This window comes from Oreochromis aureus, linkage group 19 (assembly GCF_013358895.1).
Source record: "Oreochromis aureus strain Israel breed Guangdong linkage group 19, ZZ_aureus, whole genome shotgun sequence".
Lineage (NCBI taxonomy): Eukaryota > Metazoa > Chordata > Actinopteri > Cichliformes > Cichlidae > Oreochromis > Oreochromis aureus.
The window spans coordinates 11,951,461-11,973,608 of NC_052960.1; the positions used below are offsets into that span (position 1 = coordinate 11,951,461).

Genomic DNA, 22,148 nt, shown 5'->3' on the forward strand with positions numbered 1-22,148 from the left:
ATTGTATCTGTCTACGTTGGTTTAATAAATTATGTTCTTAAACTGACAAACACCCTTTTGTCATGGCCTTAAAGGCCAAATTGTAACAAATGGAAAAAATACTGGCCTGCACCAGTGCGACTCCTCAGCCTCCCAGTAGCTGCACCTATGGTATTAATTTGAAATTCCTGACTTTCTTCTTGAGTTATCCCATTCACGAGATTTTCAAAAGACTTGCCCTCTGAACTTGACCTATCAGAGGGCAATCCCAGGTAACATCTCTCTCAAGTTATCACACGCACAAAAACGGGCGGTCACGCCCCCTGCCAGGCAGGGTGATGATATACTCGAGGCCTTTCAGACTGTGCAGTAAAAACAGTAAAAACCAATTGTTTCTGTACATTAATAATGCTTAAAATGACTTTGTATCCATTACAGCTACAGTGGTTTACATTCACTACACATTTATACTGCTTATCCATGCTAAATAGTAGAACTGAAAGTAAAGTGATACTGACAGTATCATATACATACACTAAGCTGTAACGCAGATGTCACCAATTAAACTAGCAGATGTGCAACACAGTATTTTGTCTAGTACAAATATGCCAAAACACAACAAAACTGGGAGTCTGTAAAACACTTCATATGTCTTTCCTTAATATAAAACACATTATTGTGCCATAAACCGCACAACTTAAACTCTACTTATGAGAAGGTTATCAACCGATTCATTTACTTTAATGTTTTGCATTCATTTTCCTGTACCGATGCTCCCTGGCTCTTATTTAAAAGCAGACGCATAACTTTCCCCTGAAGCGAAAGCACAAAAACTTACATAATCCATCTTATGAGAACAAACGAGACAAAAATACCACAAACTCACACCACGTGTAGTGTTTTGTTTATTGCAATTCATGAACAGAAAAAGGGAGTTGAGAATCTGTCACACGCAAATGGAGACTTTCTGCAATATTTATCCAAGGGATTAAAAAGATGAATGCGGCAGGGCGATTCAGCTCTACAAACAGCGAGCCCTGCAGGGTCTGTTAAGCCCTACGATGTACAACAGGTAATAAACACAGTAACAGTCATACAGTAATACTAGGATGCACATTCTTACAGAATGACTTGTCTGCAGTCTTATTCTTTCTACAAGCTACGCTACTTTGCTCATTAATGGCAAGAAATATAATACTTCAAATAATGCGTCATCTCTTGGAAAAATAACAGCAGGGTTACTTCTTTGAAAATAATAATAATAAAAATCTTGATCGTAGAGATTTATACAGCTTATGCAGCCTCATTTGACCTCCTTCAAAAAAGAAAACAACAACAACAAAAAATCAGTCCCAGGAGGGCTTCAGTGGCTTGAAACTCAAAGGACTTGAATGAAAAGAATAAATACAGGTTTGTCTGCAGCCCAACCTTCCTTAAACTTCACTAAGACTTCATGTATATAACTGGGTCAGAACATTTGTTATGTATTAGCACATCATATGTTATTATCCAGATTCTGACATACAGTTTATTTGCTCAGTTCTGAAAAATCATCAACAATCGGCTCCGACATCCACATTCCCACCTTCTAAACATCATATCGGGACTTTTTCCCTCTTCTCCAAACAAAATTGATTTTTTTCCCCTCCACATGAGGAATGTTGTCAGGTGGCCAAACTAAAAATATGGCATTTGTAAAACACAGATTTATTGGCAACGTGCTACAGAGCACCACCTGTGTGTGCAGCACCCTCCGAGGTGAAATTCCTAAGGCTGTCAGCACGTCACAGTAAAGACCTGCACCTCCCTTACCCACAATGCACTTTTTGCACACCTGAGAATCCCATTCTGATTGTTTTTTTTCTTTAAAACGAACATGCATGATCAAAAACATTTGTTGGTCCGGCTGTTTTGTGGGTGAAATATTAGAAATTTAAGACCTTTACGTTTTAATCTATTGACATTTATCGTGTCCATATACATTTAGAAATGTGTAAACATTGCTGGTGTGCAATATCATTAATGTGGGAATGCTTGATGTGTTTTGTGCTCCTGCAGCAAATACATATAACACATGTCTAGGCAGCATTTGTAGTCAATGAATCATTCCTTGTGTAGCTAAATCTGATCCAGCTAGCGCAAAGGGGAAAAGCAGAGACTTAGGAGAAGATCTGGAGCAGAAGGCTGGTTGTCTCAGGTACGAACACACAAGTGGGGAAGAGAAAAGAGGCTACAAATAATACTGTGGTTGATGGTCAGTGTTGAGTGGAGAAAAGAGGTGAGGCTGAGGGGACAAAAGGCTCAAGGCTGGGTCACTGCACTGGGCTCCTTGTCATAGATGTAGCTGCCCACACCACCAGTGTTCACACCTGGAAAAACCACAGGGACACAGCAGCGGGAGTCAGGGGTTAATCAAGAGGGAGAGGCAAAGCTACGACATGAGCAGGACAGGTTGCGATGCATTTCCTGTATTTTTAACCTCGGAGTGGAGGAAGCTTCTGTGAAGCATGCAAACTTATGATGAAACAACTGAAATGTGCAACATGTGCAGCTCAGACATTCTGCTTCAAGTGTAGCTGATAACTGGTGGGTTGACAGCACCCCCTAGCGGTTACCTTTGGGCCCAAAGAGAACAGCATAGCATGGTTTGTGGCAGTAGGGCTGGCCGTCATGCTGTAATGGAAAAAAATAAAGATTAACACGACCATAACAACAAGAAAATGGTGACAGCTCTCATTTCTGCTTTCTTTTAGAAAGATTAGTTAATTCACTTCTGCAAATGAGTCTTATGAGCAGATCTATTTGTTGTCGGTACACCCAGGACAGTTGGAGGAGGAAAACCCACGCAGGCACATGCAAGCACCACACACTGTGAGGCGATGGTGCCTACCACTGTGCTGCCCCCATATCAAATCATTTCTTCTTTATTTGTGTAAAACATTAACTGCCATACTGTTAATACCGTCTAATATTTTTATTAGGCATCCATTATCACTTTTAAACTATACCTACTAAAAACTGCTAGATTTTTGCCAATAAATGGTGCCTGAACGAGTGAGTGTTAGATAATCTTTTTAAGGGCAAACGTGACAATTCTGATTTGGAGTATATGCAGCAAACCTGCTAATTTAAGAGGATTTTCGGTTAGGGATACAAAGAGTACGTTCTTGTCATATTCAAGATGTTTTGCCTCATTTTCTTTTCGACACTTATTTTCTCAATTCTTCAGTTTTTCCACTTTTCTGTTCTGTATTCCTTCCGCCAAAACACCTGTTTTCTCACCTCTGCGTGGCTGCCAGCAGCAAGAGTCTTGCTGCACCTCTCGCAGCGCAGACAGGGCCGATGCCAGTCCTTGCCCAGTGATGTCACCTTCTCGGCTACGGCGGAAAACACACACAAATGTATACAACCCTGGTGACACACCGTAGCAACCACTTTGCAGATTCACACCTTCTTGCTCAGACACGTTTCTTCATACCCCGTTTCCTGGAAGCGTGAAACTACTTACCAAAATACACCTTCTTGTTGCACCGAGGGCAGAGGTTGGCCTCCCCAGAAAAAGTGGTGATGCTGGCAGCTGTTGACACGTTACAGACACGTTACAATAGTGGCAAAGCAAAGGGGAATGGTTAAATAAATGACCACCTGTTTTCCCAGGTGTAAAATTTAGTCAACCAATAACATAGGGTAATAAAAATAAAAATGGGCCAAGTGTTAAGCAGCTTTTACACACTTCACGGGAACAATATTGAGTAAAGACACTAATGCTGCTGATTTAGATACTCTGGTTGCCAGTTTAAAACACCTAGCTCATTCCGTCCTGCAGCAGCCAATCATTTGGTCTGCTGCGAACAGCAGATGGAGTCAAAAGGCAAAGACAACATGCAACACCTTTTTCCACATAATCACAAAAAAAACACTAAGTCAGCAGAGTGAAGCCAAATATGGTCTCGGGGAATATACAGACTGTCCTTAACTACAAGAATCTTTCCTCTTTATATTTCAAGAAACTTTAAAACCTTTCAACTTTCCTGATTTTGAAATGATACAAGTTCATGTCCTCATATCATCTACTGCCCAAACGTGGCTCTCAGATAATGAAAGTTTACAGAAATGCCAAACAACTGAATCCACACCATTTCAATAATTTTGCATCTGTTCTTGTCTGACACACCTAAAAAAAAAATCCCCTTCAACCCTCAAGAGACTTTGCACACCGACTTTCTTATCACTGAGTCAGCCACTTCCCTTCTGACCAACAGCTTCTTGCAAACACCCAAATCTTCATCGGGTGGGGAGAAAAAAAAAACAAAAATCCTGCCAGCTGAAAGAGCCACAAATTTGCAGCATGAATACACTTTCCTGTTTACCTTTTGATGGTGCCTTGGGTGCGTAAACACGCTTCTCTTCAGCTTTGGAGGCTGAATCCACGCTGGTGGGAGACAGGTTGTTGTTGGCAGGAGTATCATACACATACGAACCTGCTCCACCAATGTTCACACCTGCAAAAGTATAAGAGAAGAAGCGAGGGGTGGGTTTTGGTGGGGAGGTCAGTAACAGCAACACAGAAATGCAAAGAAATGTGGAAAAACACAACTGATTTATTTTTCCTGGTAAATCAACCTATTTATCCATATATCTTATTTATTTATTTCATTTTTTGCTTATTTATGTGCTTATTAAGACGTGATAACATGGTGTACAAAGACCTCACAGGAACTCAAGTATGTGAAGTTGACTTGCACTTCACCTTTTGGCCCAAAGAGGGCAGCATAGCATGGTTTGTGGCAGTAGGGCCTTCCGTCGTGCTGCAGGAGAAAGAGAAAAACACCATGACTTATGGATGAAACAAACTGATACAACATGCATATAAAGGACAAAAAAAAAAAAAAATACTGACGCAAAAGGGAAAACTGGACGTGACATTTCTGAGAAGTCATATTTCTGACACTCCTTTCTGACGTCACATTTTTAATTTTGGTCTTTTATTTGGGTGTATGAAAAGATGGAGTGACTATATCCAAAAATGGAGCTGACTCCTGTTCTTTTTTCCCCTCCATCTCACTTCTTCCTAATGATGATGTCACTGTCACAGGTTACTTTGATGACAGTGGCCGTATCCAAGTAACAGGCCTGTGTTGATAAATTCACACCACACTTCACAGTGAGCCATGTGTCTGCATATGCGGGAGCGCTGTGAGTTTCCACTTGAGGAAGGGGAGAAAAAAAAAAAAAAAAATCTAGTCAAAGATGGCTTGTTGCTGATGCATGCTGGGAATGTGGCGGTCATTGCAGGAGCATGTGACCAGCCTGGGTAGGGGATCAGGGCTGAGAGCCAGGGTGGCCACTGGTCCAGAGCTCAATGCCCATAGATGAGAAGAATCAAGTAATTCAGCAGGCAAGGTGCCAGGCTCAGGGTGGTAGAGGTGAAAAAAAAAAGAAAAGACCCCACAAAAACAGGCATTTGGCGTTAAACCACGCACATACCCACAATCCCCTCTGCTTTGGCCACATGAGCTCCTTTTCTAAGAGCAAAAAAAAAAAGTCTGCTCTTTCAGCTTTAATAATGTATCAACCGTGACAGGATCAGCTACTGTTAAAGCAGCCACACACTCCTTTCACGCTTCCTGTTAAACACTTACGAGATCCATGAAGGTAGGGGTGCCGATGCCAGGCTATGAGTAAGCAGGGGTGACTTTCTCAGAAAACAAAGGGCTCCTCTGTCAAGAGTGTACTGTTAACAGCCTCATGTACAAAGTCCCCCTATGGCACCAGACATAACCCATCCAGAGCCAAAGAGACCCTGAAACTGGATTATCCATCGCAGAACGACCCACTCTGTTCCCAGCAGTTAAACTCCTACAACCTGAAGATTAAATCTATCTTTTCCATCTATTCTTCTCAAATTTCTATTCTTTCCTGACCTTTTTTTATCCTCCTGTTGTGCTCTGTACCTCAACAACTTCTCACTGTTGCGCTGGACTGGAGGTGCAATGTGAAACACTAAAAGGAAGGTGGATTAACTTCAGACTTCTCACATTCCTTTGTTTCCCCTCATTTTATACACAGCACATGTTGCACTGTAGGTGTTTTGGGATGACAGGTTTCCAGTATTTCAGCATTTTTCCCCAGACAGTTTCAACTTCTTTACTGCAAGTTGCTTAATTTCCATTCAGTTAACCCTCATTCATTTCATCAGCACCTAAATTTGCCACATTTACACATATTCAAGGTCGAATGTGGAGGCTTTTCACATTAACTCTTTCATTGTTGGTCACTGCATGAACCAGAGAGAGCTGCTTCCTTCCTTTAGCCCACAAACAACTGACCGCACTGGGCTTCATCCTGTCCCCTTGACTCCTTTTAAAGAAGAAGTTCACAACCCTCTGCATACCAGGCTTTAGATGACATCAAACACTCTCCCAGGCAATCCCAGAGTCCCTTTTTAAAAAAAAATAATGAAATGTCACATTGACTCGTTCGGGTTTGGATGCTGTCCACTGAGAGAGAGGGAGGACGGAGAGGATGGTGGGCAGAGAGAGTGCAGGAGATTGTGTGACTACTACATTACTGTAATCACGAAGAGATTAAAACAGCAGAGCAGCATCCTTTGGGGTCTGCAGGGAAATTGGTTTTGTGTACAAAGAGGCTGAGATCATATCCTCCTTAACCAAAGTGAGACTCAAAAAGGTGTCTGAGTGACATCCAAGAAGGTGAAATTGTTGTTATTGGCCGGTCTATGAAAGGCAAAATAAAAAGGGCGAGATAAGAAAACCCCCAGGGTGAAGGTGCCAGATAGTGAATAGTCAGGGGAAACTACAGTATGCTGAGACATGATAGAGCGGCCTGGTTACGCAAGACTGAGAGGAAGGATCTGAAAGCGACTCATCCTGCAGGACTAAAGAGGGTCAAATTCCCATGGGGGCAAAACATATTGACAGATGCAACCAGACATAAAACAAGGAAGGAAAGGGGACATCCCCTCAGCAGTTTCCTGCAAAAATTACAAAAGGTCAGTGAAATAAACTTCCCCAAATACAAAGCTTCTATTTGACACTGTATTCCTTAAGTTTAATGAGATTTTAAATATTTGAGGTTAAAACACCTTTTTTAAGTTTCCCTCAAAATGCAAAAACTCACTGTGGAAAAGCCAAACGTCTTGTGTCAATTAGTAATGTTGCAGACTTTTGATTCTTTCTGGCCATCTGTACTGTGCTGCGATTATTTTTTGCAGAAAAAAAAGGCATAACTACTGGAAATGGAACTTGCATTAACAGAAAACTAGTTCATAAATAGCATATCAGTCGCTATTAAGAGGACAACTTTAATTAGAGTAATTTGCATCAGTGCTGAGTGCCATATCACTGTCTCGCCTGCAGATACAGAGCCCCCCCCAATTCAATTACATTGCCAGCAGAAGGTTATACTTTAGTAACAAATAAAAATAAAAGCACAAGTGTCACAAATGTGAAGCAAACTACAAAATAATCTTGCTTCCATATTAATCAGTTTGCAAACCAGATTATTCCTGTAAGCTGTTTGGCAATAATAACCCCTCGTTTGTTATTCATCAAGCAAAAACAGTCTTCTGATTTCAACTTCTAACATGCCAAAACTGGCCACTTTACTGTGGCACTTCATGAATTTCTGTGGGCCATTAGAGCAAAACACTTAATGGAAAACTAAACAAAAGGGATTAACAGATGATGGGGGAAAATGCTTAGCTGAAGAACCAGATAAGAATTTGCACGCATGTACATCAGCAGCACACAGCAGCACCGTTAGCTCTGACTGACCTCAGCGTGGCCCCCGGCGTTCAGAAGCTTGTTGCAGCGGTCGCATTTGAGGCACAGTTTGTGCCAGTCCTTCCCCAATGATGACACCTTTTCAGCTGCACAAGAAAGACAAAAAACAAAGAAAGAAGAAGTGCGTGAGTGCAACCACAGGCATAAAGCAACATTTATATAGATTACTTGAAACAACAGCCTTTTATTTTCCCCATCAGCTGTATTGGGCTTTGTGCGTGCTGTTCAATCAGTCATCGCCTGGAGGAATGACGTCCCTCATTGCTTCACTCGCCACAATAACCTCGTACTGTATCTCTGTGGCCCGATGGAAAACCTGTCAACATGCCAAGTGGGGATGAGGGGAGAGTGGGGGGTTGGAATAGGAGGTGGGGAGAGTGGGAATGCCTGTGTACCACACAGGATGCTGTGATGATGTCACCGAGGGATAGACGGACAGCTGCGTTAGTCCCAGCCCTGCGTTAGCAGCAGGGGGTTGCCAACATCTAACCCAATTCTTTTGTGTTACACCCACAAACACACAAACACCCATCCCCCGATTTACAGCATACCCATCCTGCTGGATGCTGGAGGCGGTCCTCCAACTGCATTTCCATTACCCCCCCTCCCCCAAGTCACCCAGTCGAACTGGCCCTGTAGACAAGCCAGGGAGCCTTATTATACACTTTCCAATAATAAATCACCACTGCTTCAACACAATGAGCCCTAAGGAGTCGCAGAGGCAGCAGAGGAAACACCTTCCCTTATCAAGGCAGGGCACAAATAGCCGGATACGGGAATCTGCTTCCTTACATACCCAGGACTGGAAAAAACACAAACATATGCACATCGGGCATGCATTCATTCCTTCTGAAGTCGTTTTCTTCCTGTGCTATAAAACCAGGAATTCAAGTTCTTTTAGGACTTTTAAGAAATTTGAGATATTGAGTCGTGAAACAACAGTCCTTTTGCTACATATGATGAACTACTACAGGAGTTAGCTTGGCTAGCTAGGTGACGCTCACTGACAAAACATCTGCCTGAATTCACAAACTTCCATTAGGACACTTTGATATGGAACCCCTGCTTACTACTGTAACACGTGATTTTACAGGGTTGTGTGCATTTAATGACAATCACAATAGCAGCGCTGTCTCAGGCTGGAACAGATTGTCTTCTGACCAAACCTCATTAAAGTTATAAGTTTTTGCTTTATGGAGGCATTTCTTTATTACATCTAACTGAAATCAGAAGAGCACTGTGGTCACATCTCAGCAACAATTTGATTAATAAAGACTAGACTTAAGATACGCAGACTCTTGACTTTGAGAAAAAACAAAGGAAAGTACTGAAAGCACTTGTGTATTTTTATATCACTTTAATTTCTTTGGATGTTTATTAGTATTTGCAATGATTGCAAACTTCCATATAACAAAAGAGTAAGTTTTAAGCCTTGTGTATCTGTGCGTCCTACCAATTTTGGAAGCAATAGCACGTCTCAGGTCATGATGCACTGCCTTTCTTCTGGAAACGCTGTTTGAACCGACCGTCTTCTGTTAATTTTTCTACGGCTTCTTTATATTTTGGGCTCGTCTGATTAAATCAACTTTGTTCTTTGGATAACCAAGTTAAATTTGATTTGATTTGATGTGAATGACAAAAATTAGATTTGGAGTTTCGTGTGGAAAAGGATCGCTTTGGGAGATCTGATTACACCCTGCTGAGGTTTCCACTTACAAACAGTTTCACTGGCCGTTACGACAATGAGACAAAAAGGGCAACAACAAGGCCCTGGAGAATAGTGGAAAGAGGGGGATGCAGAATGATACATGTGTAGCTGCTGCACATACATGTGACAGAAAGATTTGCATGGACACTGTAGCTCATTTTGATGTTTCATCTTTAACTCTAGCAATACTTCACAGGAAAGACCTTGTTTTAACCCATTTGCACGGTTAGCGCATGCATTTTCACAGTTTAGTACCTTTTCAGGTTTATTTCACACCTTTACAGTATCTTGAGATGATGTTTGAAGAGAGTGCAAATACAACCAATAAGGGTTCACCTTGTGTGCTTTAAGTATGAGCGTTTGATTTGTTTCATCATAAATCTGAGGACACGAATCAACTTCTTGACACGTATCCAGTGTTAAAATAGGCTACATTAATGGGCTACAGGGAGCCTGCCAGTGCATCTTCAGTGCTGTTTCTGTCCCTGACTGATTCATGAATGCAGACACACCTCCAGACAGATCTGAAGTCAGTGTATGAATGGAAACAGACGTCAGAGCCTCGCCAGCATGTCCTTGTTCCTCTGTGAGTGACTGTCCACTGTTTAAGGGCTCCCTGATTTAAAAGCCGGCTGCTGTTGTAAGAGGAGTGAGCTTGTCTCTCTCTGTTATGTGATGGGGGAGTTATAGAGTGGGGGGAGGTAGAGGGGATCTACATCCACCGAACACTAAAATAAAGCTAGATCATTTGGATTTGGGTTTGTCATTTGACAAGCCTGTCAAAAAGAAAAGGGGAAAAAAAACACATTTAAAATAAATAAATAAAAGTTACATAATGACTGCGCCAAGGGACGATAGATGGTCTCAGTATCCCAAAATAGTAACAGTGTGGGTGCAAATGAAGCAAATAAAATGCCATCGCATTTTCCTCTACCTGGTTACGGCAACAACATTAGGGTAAATGCAACCACTTGTGTAAACAAGCAGGCTCCTGTTCACAGGGAAGCCTCTCCGGATACTCACATTTACACCGTCAACACCGATGAGAATGTGCCAAATCCTTTTAGCCAGACTGTCTTCTCTCACGACAACATGCGATTTGCTTCACTCAAAAGCACACACACAAAAAAGGATTCCACCACAACTTCATGTAAACAATGGAAGTCCTTAAGGAAATCACTGCTGAACAGTGGTGGAGCACCTCACCTGACATTCCTTTCTGCTTTTGCTTTATAGCTGAAGTAAAGCCAACAATTCGTGGTTTCTAAATGCGTTAAAATAGCCGTGGGCTGAAAACAGCAGGGTGAAGAGCCACCACTGTCACACAGTAGATTGCAAATATTAATGAGTGTGACTGCTGCCTAACCCAAAACACACCAACTAAATTGAATGTGACATAAGATATAGTGACATGACACCAAGTCTTGAGCTTGCATTTGATAGCTGATCTAGGAAACTCAATACGTGGTCCAAAGAGGGTTGATAATAGGAAATGAGGCCATCAGCAAGAGACCTTTAGGAGTGCCAAAATCAGCCTTTGGTGCAAGAAAGATTTCACTGGTGAGTTAAACACCGACACCAACAGGCTTCAAAGACAGCTTTATGAATGCATATATAAGCCTTACAGGGGACATGCTGCCTGATGGAAGGCAACCTGTCTTTAAACAATGGCATTCAACATGTGCTGACTGCAATTACTCTCAGGCAGATTAGTGAAGATTTTTGAGGCTACGTCCATACTGATGCGTTTTCGTTTGAAAAATGGCTATTGCCATTTTACTGCCATCTCGGCACACCAACATCATTTTGAAGACACAGACCTTGTCTCCATCTTTGACAACCAGTTCAAAAGCAACAAGTTCATTGCACATGGTCACAATAATTTGGTCGCTTTCCCTATTGTGACTGTAGCATAAGGCTGCCAGTGGAACTGGGTTTCTCTTTTATGTTGAAGAAGCAAAATAAAAACAGAAAGGCCCACAAACAAGCATCAACCAAAGACAGCTGCAATAATAGCCTGGCAAAATATCTCAAGGGTGGGAACTCGGTATGACCTCGTGTCCCAGACCTAAGTTATTTACTGCAAAGTATTTGCATTCAAGCATTAAAAAAAAAAAAAAATATCTCTTCATTTGTTGAACTTAGAAGTGAAAATAAATTTCACCATGCAGATGCAGTCCTGACAGAGATGATGCTACTGCAGGAACACCGAGCTTTAAATGAGAAAGAGTGCTGGACGGAGGTCATCACTATAACCATATGATACCTGCACCACTGTAAGCTGCTTAACTTCATTTGTAAATTCCTGGTCTAAGCTCTTCAGCCTGCGCTTGGTTGCCCTGATTGCATTGTCAATATGGTTTAAATCACCGAGTGAGCCTGCTGCTGATCCCTCTTCTCACTGATTTATGCATTAGTCAAAGTAAAGGAGACAAAACTCGAGATACAGTACTGCACAACCCATGACCAATTTTATAAAGAAATTACAGCAATAACATCCTCTCCAGTGGATCCCCAACCCAATAATCTGTTGTTCTTATTGTTTTATTAGGAGTCACAGCATCATTATTCTAACTTTGTGTCTAACTTTTCCCTGGGAAATTGAAATCATAAGACGTCTAATGCAGAGGATAAAAACAGCAATTCAACATCAAATAGATTCAGGATGTCTGAAAACGAATTACGTGTGTGATTGAGTTTCAGCTGGTAAGAATATCTGCTCCACTTGCAAACACAGTAGTACCTCAGAGAACTTTAAGCAGGTTATAACTTGATTTACCTTGTTTGTTCAGCTACAAGATGCCATTATGCACCAGACTGCATTAAGACCGAACGCTGTTATGCTCAGACAAAGTTCCTCAACCTATAAAGGGAGAGGCACCGGAGAAGGCCTGCAGCAAATGGTCTACAAACATCGGGTAATTGCACAGAACATTAAGCAACAGGACTTTAACAAGGGGTCTTCAGAGGAAATAAACATTAAGGCGCCATTTCTCCAAATGACTTAATCACAGTTGCTTGATTGTCAACAGTGATGAAGGAGCTGCATCGAGACACCAGAGCTGACGACAGCCTGATGTATTCACCCCGGGTCAGGAGGAAATTTGTCTGCTGCCTAACTCGGAGTCATAACAGATAAAGGGGCTTGACGTACTGAACAACATTTACCCAGCTGATCTCCCACCATGCAGTGCGGGAGGAATGTCAGCCAGGGGGCCAGGCTCTGGAATCGCATATGGGTGCTCTCTTATCACTCAATAATTCGATCAGGGTGCAGTGGGGGGAAAATCTAATGTGTTTGACAAAGAGGAAGACAACAGGGCCACAGCTCTGCATGCAGCTGGAGCTCATTTCTGCAATGAGATTTAAAAAAAAAAAAAAAAAAAAAAAAGACTGTACCGGGTTCTGGTTTGTATGTTTAAGAGAACTCTACAGCATCAAAGCCAAAGGTATATAAAAATCAGCCGTTTGAAAGTGCTCTGAATTAGCTTGACGCAGCGCGCAGACATCAAATTAGTAGCTTATTTACATTTTTGCGAGTGATTAAGCGATCAAGTCTTTCGTAATGGTCATGATGTAACCGATGTTATTGTAAATATCTTGAACTCATGGCTGGCTGGCTTCTGTTCTGTTGCACCTTCTGGTAATGTGGACCCATCTGTTCAGCTTTTCCCACAATAAAGCCCTATTAAACACACTTACAAACCAAAACACACACACGCACGCGCGCGCATGCAGAGACACACACAGACACCCATACTCCCTCTCCATCCTTTTTCTCATTCCTTTCATCCATCAGTGACAGCTGAGTCCACGCGGGTGTTTCGCTTTTTTGGCTTTTGTCGCAGCAGCATGATGACTGCATGTCCTAATAAGCACCACACACCTGACTGGCAGAGTGAAGGGCCCCAAAGGCAACGTTGGACTCAAGCGTGAAGGGTACACAGAGGGATGTAAGAAAGGAAAAAAAAAGGCAGCCTGTGTTTCCTCCTCTGCATCCTCTTACTGTTCAGCTCTCTTGAGTACAAACACCCTCAAGGACCTGTGACCTTTTACTCAACTTAAAGACAATGGCCATTCATTTGCACCCACAGGGGAATTAAGCCTCACAAGTGACTTTGGGGGAGTTTTAAAGTAAGGAATGTGTTCATTTGTGGGATCTTTATCCTGTGTTTAAGTGGGATCAAATTGTTCTATTAACTTGATAGAGCAGTGGCCATCAGGAAGTTTTTTTTAAATTTACAATCATGTTAAGGAAGGAAGCTCTGAGGCTAATTTGGTTAAAAATCCATCCCAAATTAGAAAAGAGTTTTAAGACTGTCCAGTGCTATATCTGTTTAGACTAAAACTAAGCTGACCCTGCCACTGCTGTGTTGAACATCATAATTGATCTGTTCAGGATGAATGTGTGTCTGCAGTTCCCTGTGGTGCTCAGTGACAGCGCAGGGTGCAGAGCCATGCTAAAGAGCGGGTAGGAAACACTTTTTTGAACGAGTCTCCCTTTGGCTGATGCAACCCCAGAGCAAAACTTAGCTCTGGAGGTCGTCTGTCGCCTCAGCCAAGGCGAGGTTTCCTCCCCAGGCTTTCTCCCTTTCTCCCCTCCCTCTGTGAATAAAAAAAGGCCGACCGCGTGAATCCTGTTGACTGACGTAAATGGACTGCAGTTAACTCGCATCCTGTCTGGGCTGGTCAAAGGAGCCGCAGGCAAAGCACCCTCACCGCAGTCCGTCTCAGTGACATGCTCACCCTCCCCAAACCCCTACGCATGCTTACCCCTACACCACATTTCTTCTCTAACCAGTCAGGACACTTAGCCCCAGCTTCGGGGTTTTCTAAAAGATCTATTCTGCATGTACAGCTTAGAGTAGCAGGCAATGCATTCAGAAGTGCAGGCAGGATCACTGAAATTCCTTTAGCTCCAGCCAGAGGTAATTTTGATAATGAACCCCTGAGGGAAAGAGACATCATATGACGGAGGCAGAAAATGTAGCAGCTAAGTGAAATCATCTGAGCTGTGTAAAGTAGAGTATTAAAACAGAAGAGTGTGGTGTACTCGAGTGCCTCGATTTAAAAGTACACAACACTTTTAAATTGACATGTGATTTTTAATATCAAGGACCCAGTGGTAACATTCACAATCACACCAGCATTAGCAACTTGGGGCAGCAAATTTATCTGTAGTGGCTACTTTTTGGTTATCACAAACAGAAAAAAAGCAATTTGATATCCACTGGCAAAATGTGCAGTTCAAGCTCAAAATCTCATCAATCCATATAAACCCATGTTAAAATGACTTCTTTCATTATATTAGGGCTCAAACTTAAGCATGATCAGGGCATGGCCAACTTGTCTGGGAGGTTGATGCTAGCTGTGTGCCAGACTTTTAGAACATTTCAAATACGGCAAATATGGGTTCCTTAATGGTTAATTATAATTATAGCCCATCCAAGAAATCTGTACTCCTGTTACACAGAGTAAAATTCCAATATTTTATATCTTTGGTCTTTTTTATTTAGCACCAATAGGCAGTGTGAACAGATCCTGTTACCTAACAAGCATATAAATTAGTAAATATCATCACTTTTGGCTCCAGATAAACCTTAGATGACCAAAAACACTAAAACGAGCAAAATGCTAATGGCTTCAAAAGAGCCTTAAAACGATGGGTGACATCATGGGGTTATTGCCATCTTTTATATACAGTCTAGTGTGTTAGTGATGGTCTAACTAGGTAAGACTAAGCAGCTATAAGTCTAGCCCACAGATTTCTGACCACTGCCTGCCACTATGGCTTTACTTACCGATTTGCTATCGAAAGCTACCTTTCATGTTTCGATCCACTGCTGTCATGGAAACAGTGGGTGTTTTGGTAGCTGGTTGCAGACAGGGCAAAAAGATTATTTTCAAACAGTTCCAAATAAAACTCAATCTATTGAAAACTCTGTTGAATTTCTAAGACGAACTTGGACTTTCTGATATCTTAACCTTGAGTGACAAATAAGTCACATGGTTCATGTACGTCATGCCTGTTTCTGTTGCACTCTATCATATTTTGCTTCTGAACTTCTACCAGTTTTTCCAGCTCAAACAAACAACTATACCTCATATCTTTATGATTTACAATCTATCACTGAGTGTTCTGCGTTTTATCAGCCTCCAGTTTTTACTGGAAACCTGCCACGTGACTGCACATGTACTCTCTATGTATAGAGGGCTTCAACATAGCGATAAATTTAGAACATAAAAACAACAAATTGCGCTTGGTGAACAAAATCTATTCGTAAAAAATATAAAAAAGGTAGAACCGTAGACTGTAATGAGCAAGCTATTTGGATGAAATGCACACATCCACCTTTGTTTCCTCTGTGCCGTTATGTAACAGGTCACACTGCTGGAAGGCTTCACCTGTGTGGGGAGGTGGGGTAGTGGGGAGCTCAATTGTCAGCACCCAGCTTAATGCCATCTCCATTAGGGGATCATATTTGTGCCTCAAAAAGGCAGAGAAAAGGGACTCTCATTGAGTGGCACACAGGAGCTGATAGGTTATGCAATGGCACTGAACAAGAGGCAACAACTCAAGAAATGATGTTACATAACTGAAAAGGCACATTCACACAGCCCACTGGGCAGCCAAGTGGAAAACAGGGTACTCTAGCGTCGACAGAGAAGAGGTGAGGGGGAAAAAAATAGGGGTATTGTGTAGCTGTTTGGGGTAAAAGCGGGATTAAAAAAAAAAAAGTGGTGTGTGGGAAACAGTGCCCTGGTCTCTGTGGTCAGACTGAGGAGACGAAGATATTCTGTCTCACTAGAAGGACAAATGTACGGAGAGACAGAAAGAGCCCTGTGTGAATAGAGATGTCCTTTCTCATTATAATGCATGAAGCACTTTGAGAGTCTCAGTTTAAATAAAGGCGAGCCATCTCACCCCATTTTCCCCCGGTCCTTGTAGTTTAAAAAAAAACAAAAAACCCCCCCCCCAAAAAAAACACGGGAAGAGGAATTCAGGGCCTGAGGCATCGCTGACCAAAAAAGAGGAAAGAGAGCCAGAGTGAGAAGGACTAGTGAATGAAAGAGAGAAAAGGGAAACTCGCAGCAGAACACCATTAGTTCCCATTAAGCTCTCATTTATTCAGTTAGCTGCACAAAGATGCATTGCTCCCGTTTGTTATGCACAAGAGTTGCATCACTCGGCTGAACTTGGGTGCTCAAAACAAGCTTAGCGAGCCGTTTTGTCCTTCTTCACACGCCAACAGTGTCAGCAAATAGTCCCCCGTGTATTATGAGCATCTCCATACCACAGGAACTAACAGACGCGTCACCGCAATGTGGACGCTGAGAATTTTAGTAAGCAAGCCCTGCAATTAAGAAGTGACCATCTCTGAGATGTTTGCATTCTTTTAATACCAGCACCAAGAGCGGCTTCCTTTTTCTGCTACTGCTTATTTGGGTTTCTTAAAAATAAGCCTGCGCTTTAGGCTGCAGAAGCTTCAAAAGTAGAGAAAACGTTCCAACATGTGCATCGAGTGGCAATGAAATTGAACTGTCACCACCAGAAGACAGCTGTCCTTTAAAACTGAAAGGAAAATAATAATAAAAAAAAAGCCTCCTTTTCCCCAAACCGAAAGAATTTCCATCCCAGACTGCGGCTCACCGAGGCCACTTGAAATAACGTCCCCAACCCCCAAAGTCCTACAGTGGGACTCAGCCAATCAGCAAGAAGACCAGGTGGGGAACAGCAGGGTGGGCCCATCTATACAGCACACCACAAACCATCACCAAAAGAAGAAAAGGGGTAGAGCAAAATAAGATGGAAAATAGACAATTTTCTCTATCAACAACACATGTCACGGTGCAGTTCTAAAGCACAGAGTTTTTATTTTCCACTTTACACCCCCATTCATGCCTTCTCCTCTGACTTTAACAGTTTTGCAGAGCTGAAAATTCATCTCAGCTCTGCATTTTTCATCGCTCTGCAAAACCAAGTGGCTGAGAGGAGGGCGTGTGTAGGTGGAGACACTGAGCTCATCTACAATATCTGAACTTCATCACTGACATGTTGATGCTCAGCCTGTGGGCAGCTCAACTCTTACTCCCTCCCTGACCTCTCCCTTGTCTCGTCATAGTTTTCACAGCCTCCCTTGAAATGGCTAAAACTTTAATAATACCTCCATTCACACCTCCCCTGATCTCCTTGGCCGGATGAGTGCAGTTAATTTAGTACGCACTGGCTTCCAGTAGGCCTACGTCGTCATCTTCACTGCTCTCCACCCAATAACACACCCCAACCAAAAATAACTCCGCTAGCCTGGATCTCAACATGTTACATAAAAAAACATCATACATCACTAAGGAGCTGTGACTCACCCACTGCAGCGCATTACGGGTATGGTGCATAAAATTTGTATTGGAGGAAAATAAATCTTATTTGTACTGATATTATTCCAAGCCGATGACTCTCGGGACCCATAGGATGAGCAGCAGCTGGGATATTCACTGCCACCCGTGTTACATAAGAGGACTTCCATCCACTAACATAATTGGTTTTGACCCCCGTAACAGCTCAGATGTGTGCTGCGAAGTGTAGAACAGGTCGGTACCCAAGATTTTTGTTTTCCCAGCATGCAGCCAAACACAAACACAGAAATACTCAAAAGTTCAACTGCATAACAGCAATAAAAACAAACTGAGGAGTGAGCATGTCAAGTGCAGCTTTCAGATGTAAATGAGCTCCTTTAATCCAGTGCTCTGCGCGTAGATTACTTTGCACTGTAAACATCTGTTACAGTGAATATAAGGTGCGATCACTCTCACTGTGACAGTGTCAAAGCTCACCGCTCAAGTGGGTGTCCTGTTTTCATATCTTTATTTACAAAGATGTGAAAGATGCATGTTTTCAGGTTTTCATCCCACTGACGCAGCATGATGTTGCTCCGCTCCTCTCTTGAGTGGGCAATCTCAGCATATGGCATTTCTGCACTCTTGGCAACGGCCTGCATCAGCCAACTCTCCAAAGCCAACTGCCAGGCTTGGATGTTTACCAAACACAACAAATTAAAAATGCCACAGATCAGTGTTGAAATAAGATAAATCATTCATCCAGTCTTGTGTAGACAAGTGTAAACAGGGCATGTTTCCATTCACATAAGTTCGAAGCATTTAGTGTACAAAAAATAAAATCTATTAAATGTTTGCACTTTGTTTGCACTTATTGGGTCCTTTGTTTACACTAACCCCACTTTCACTTCAGCTTCTAGGTTTATCAAAGTATTTCTCTGTGAATCATTTACTTTGTCAGCAACCTTTAGTCTAATAAGACATGTTAAGAGCTTTAGCTGAAGGAGATATTCCTTTACACGTCATTATACATTAAGTTATACCGTTAGCTACAGTTTCACAAATTCTTCAAACAAAATACACCCAGTTCATGTTTACATTCAGAACCTCATTTAAAAATCAGCCATTTTTAGCAAATGAGTATAAATGCTAGTGCTAGGTCAAATGTTTGTTTTTTTATTTTCAAAGAATGGACTTTAAAAAATATCAAAAATATTTTATATACCATTCAAAGCACCGCTCATGGGATTTCTAAATTAAGAGGATTAATGTAAAAATAAAAATTACATCGATTGGCTGTGATGAGTATATTTAGCTAACGAGCCAAAAAGTAATTTAAACACCCTGGATCCCTTAAACCGGGAATCACTTACCGAAATACACCGTCTTCTCGCACTTAGGACACTTTGAGGCCATTTTTGAGTGTGGTGGTTCGAGTGAAAGTGGTGTGTTTTGGTTGTCCGCAGCGGTTTCCACTCTCTAATCGTCCTCTAGCTCTGCTCTCAACAGCAAGTGTCCCGCTCCGCTCATAGAAGCTGGAGCATCTATTCAGCTAACGGCTCGTCATTTACATAGCTCCGCCCCCCACGCTATGAAAACACTCCAAATGCCCCCTTCAAGAATAGTGGGAAATGTCACCTTTTCACCACAGACTGGTAAAAACGCCGAAGTTTTCAGTGAATTTTCCGAAAAGCTCTTCTGAAAATTAATGGTGTGATTTGCAGAATTTATACGTTGCATCCTACACTATATGAGCTTAGACAATTAGACAAATGTTACTTGTTCGTCACTGAAAGTGCACTTTAATGCTTGTGTGCTTCTGTATTACAATTTCTTGCAACATAATTCTTCAAAAAACAAAACAAACAGTAACTAGTCAACATCTTTATCCTGTTTAGTCACATGAATATGGCTTGAATGTCTGGGGAAACTTTTCCCATGGTAAGTGAAATCCATTGATTTTAAATTATGTTCCAAAAAATGTGTCTGTTTAATGTGTGAGTGTTGAAAGGTTTGTCTCTTGCTGATGTCAGGATTGGGATGAGGCTTTGTTATTTTAGAAATCTGAAAATCCTTCTTTAACTATTGAGTTTAGCTACCTAGTTGCTTACTGAAAAACTATGCTTTTAAGGAGCTTTATTTTCTTGATTACCTTTACCTTACTAAAGAGGCAGTAACCCAGCTTCTAGCTTTGCACAATCTGGAATCCTCTGGGTGTCCTGGACGTCCCTGTAGCCAAAGCAAAGACAAAAGGTGATCCATGCTTCAGGTATCACGGCTCTGATCCCTTATAAGAACCTGTCTGCGGAAATCAGCCTTGCTGAATCTCCCTCTTTTTTTATTTTTATATTTGTTTCAGCTGCTTCCCTTCATATGCTTTCTGTTTCTTCTCATTTTTACCCAGTTATCATATCTTAATTAAATTGTATTTAATTAAGATAAGGGGGGTTGTTGTCTCTTATGCACACTTTAACTCTAAATACGACTAAATGACATGCTGTATAATCTGCTTTCTTTAAAACATGCTTCAGCTTTCAGAATCTTTCAAGCTTGATTTTGAGTTTTAAGTCTTACTAGCTGTCCTTAAAGGCAACCGTCTTCTCTATGGGCCAGCCTGTCTACCACAGTCAGTCATGTTCAGGCGGGAATGCTTTTGGGCAAGTGGTGGGCCAGTCCACTGGGGCAAACGCACTCCCACTTCCTTTTCCCTTTTTCCACAGGAGGAGTAGGCAGTGGTTGGATGAATCACAATGCTTTCTTTCAGAGTGAGTGACTCGTAGGAATTTGTTAGGCAAAGGAAGATGCTGCTGAAACGTGGCTTGGGTGGATCAGCTTTCCCTTTAGAAGGCTTCCTGGCTTCATGACAAATTAGGCCCACTGAGAGTGATAGGCAGAGCTGGAAAGCAGCAGCAGAAGTTCTCACAGCCCAGGATGACATGTAGCTGTTGCCCTCACTTATGATGACTTATTAAAACACTCAAGAGATTATCACTTCCTCCGGCAGAGTGTCTGCCTCTTTCCAATCTTGGGAGTAACTGAGATCATCACATTCACACATTGCTATTGCCTGGTCTATCTGCTTAGTGACACAGAACAGGTCCTGATCTAGGAACAGACACACTGAAATTTCCCACATCTGTGTCCCAGCTGATTAGCACCCGTCAGCATGCCTGTAACCGGTCCCTCCTTATCTATGAGTTCACTGTTTTTAAAAGACCTTAGACTAACGGTTGGAAAGGCTTCTCAATGGCAGCAAAATTGTGCACTCTGCAGTTAAACAGTTGATCATCTGGTGGGGTTTCACAGAGAACATGAGTTCGTTACAGTTCACCTTCGGCTGTGTGCTGTGGTTGCAGGTTTGCTGCCCGTTCAGCTGCAGCACACACTCAAAGCTGCTGAGAGGAGAGGTCAAATTTTCTATGGAGTGAATTGGAGACAAAGAGGACTAAGAGAGTGAAAACCCTTGGCTCATTGAACACATGATAAACATAAAAGAGGGGTGTATTATCCCCACTACCTGCATTTATGCACTACAAACAACCAAAGTTTGAGAACTTGATTTTATTCATTTCAGTGTCAAAAAATATATGGAGCCAAAACTGAATGACAAGTGAGGGAACAGGTGCCCCTGACAGCAGTGTGATGTGATTTGATGATTTTGAGGAGTGGGTAATGCCACGGAGACCGGCGCGAACATATTCAGGCCACCAGTTTTACTTTTAACTTGATTCTGATCTGGTGTTTGGTTCAAACCCGCAATGCTCTTTCCGAGCAGATCAAGAGTCTAGCCCCACAGGGATAGACAGAAATAGAAAGCAACAGTTAGAGAGGGAAGGGTGAGATGGTCCTAAGGGTCTTAAAGCATGTTAGTATAGACTGAACAAGAACACCACAACGTGACACAGTAAAGTTTCTTTATTAAAAAAAACACCCTTGGGAAGGGAATGCATCAATAGCTTTATAGCAGAGCTACTAAGTACTAAGCCATTTCAAGTCAAAACTTAGTCTTCATAGCAATAAAAATCGCAGAATGCAAAGTACTGTGCAAAAGTCTTGAGCCACCCCTTATTGATTTATTTTGCTTTATTTTACTTTGTTTATTTTCAAAGAGCCAGATTTTGTTGTTTTACTTAATGTGGTCTTAAAAGGTAGATCAAAGTTTTTCTTTGCATAATTGGATGCTTTTTCACTCATTTTCATTCCTGTCCTCATACCTGATTATTTTCAGATCAACACTTGCCACTGACTTATGAATCATCAAAGCTTCTAAAGAGGATGAGCCAGTGTTGTGTCTGCACATAACAGACAATAGTATCTTCGGG

The 22,148-nt window shown here is 41.9% G+C and overlaps 1 protein-coding gene across 1 annotated transcript; it reads right to left on the reverse strand.

Annotated features, from left to right (window-relative positions):
- Positions 1 to 858: 858 nt before the first annotated feature.
- crip2 (cysteine-rich protein 2) lies at positions 859 to 19,373 on the reverse strand. Its single transcript, XM_031737005.2, has 8 exons — positions 19,200 to 19,373; positions 7,776 to 7,870; positions 4,730 to 4,787; positions 4,350 to 4,481; positions 3,488 to 3,556; positions 3,262 to 3,356; positions 2,595 to 2,652; positions 859 to 2,348 (listed from the first exon to the last, which is right to left on the reverse strand). Exons 1-8 carry the CDS (start codon positions 19,240 to 19,242, stop codon positions 2,281 to 2,283), a joined length of 618 nt encoding a protein of 205 aa, XP_031592865.1. The 5' UTR covers positions 19,243 to 19,373; the 3' UTR covers positions 859 to 2,280.
- Positions 19,374 to 22,148: the final 2,775 nt, after the last annotated feature.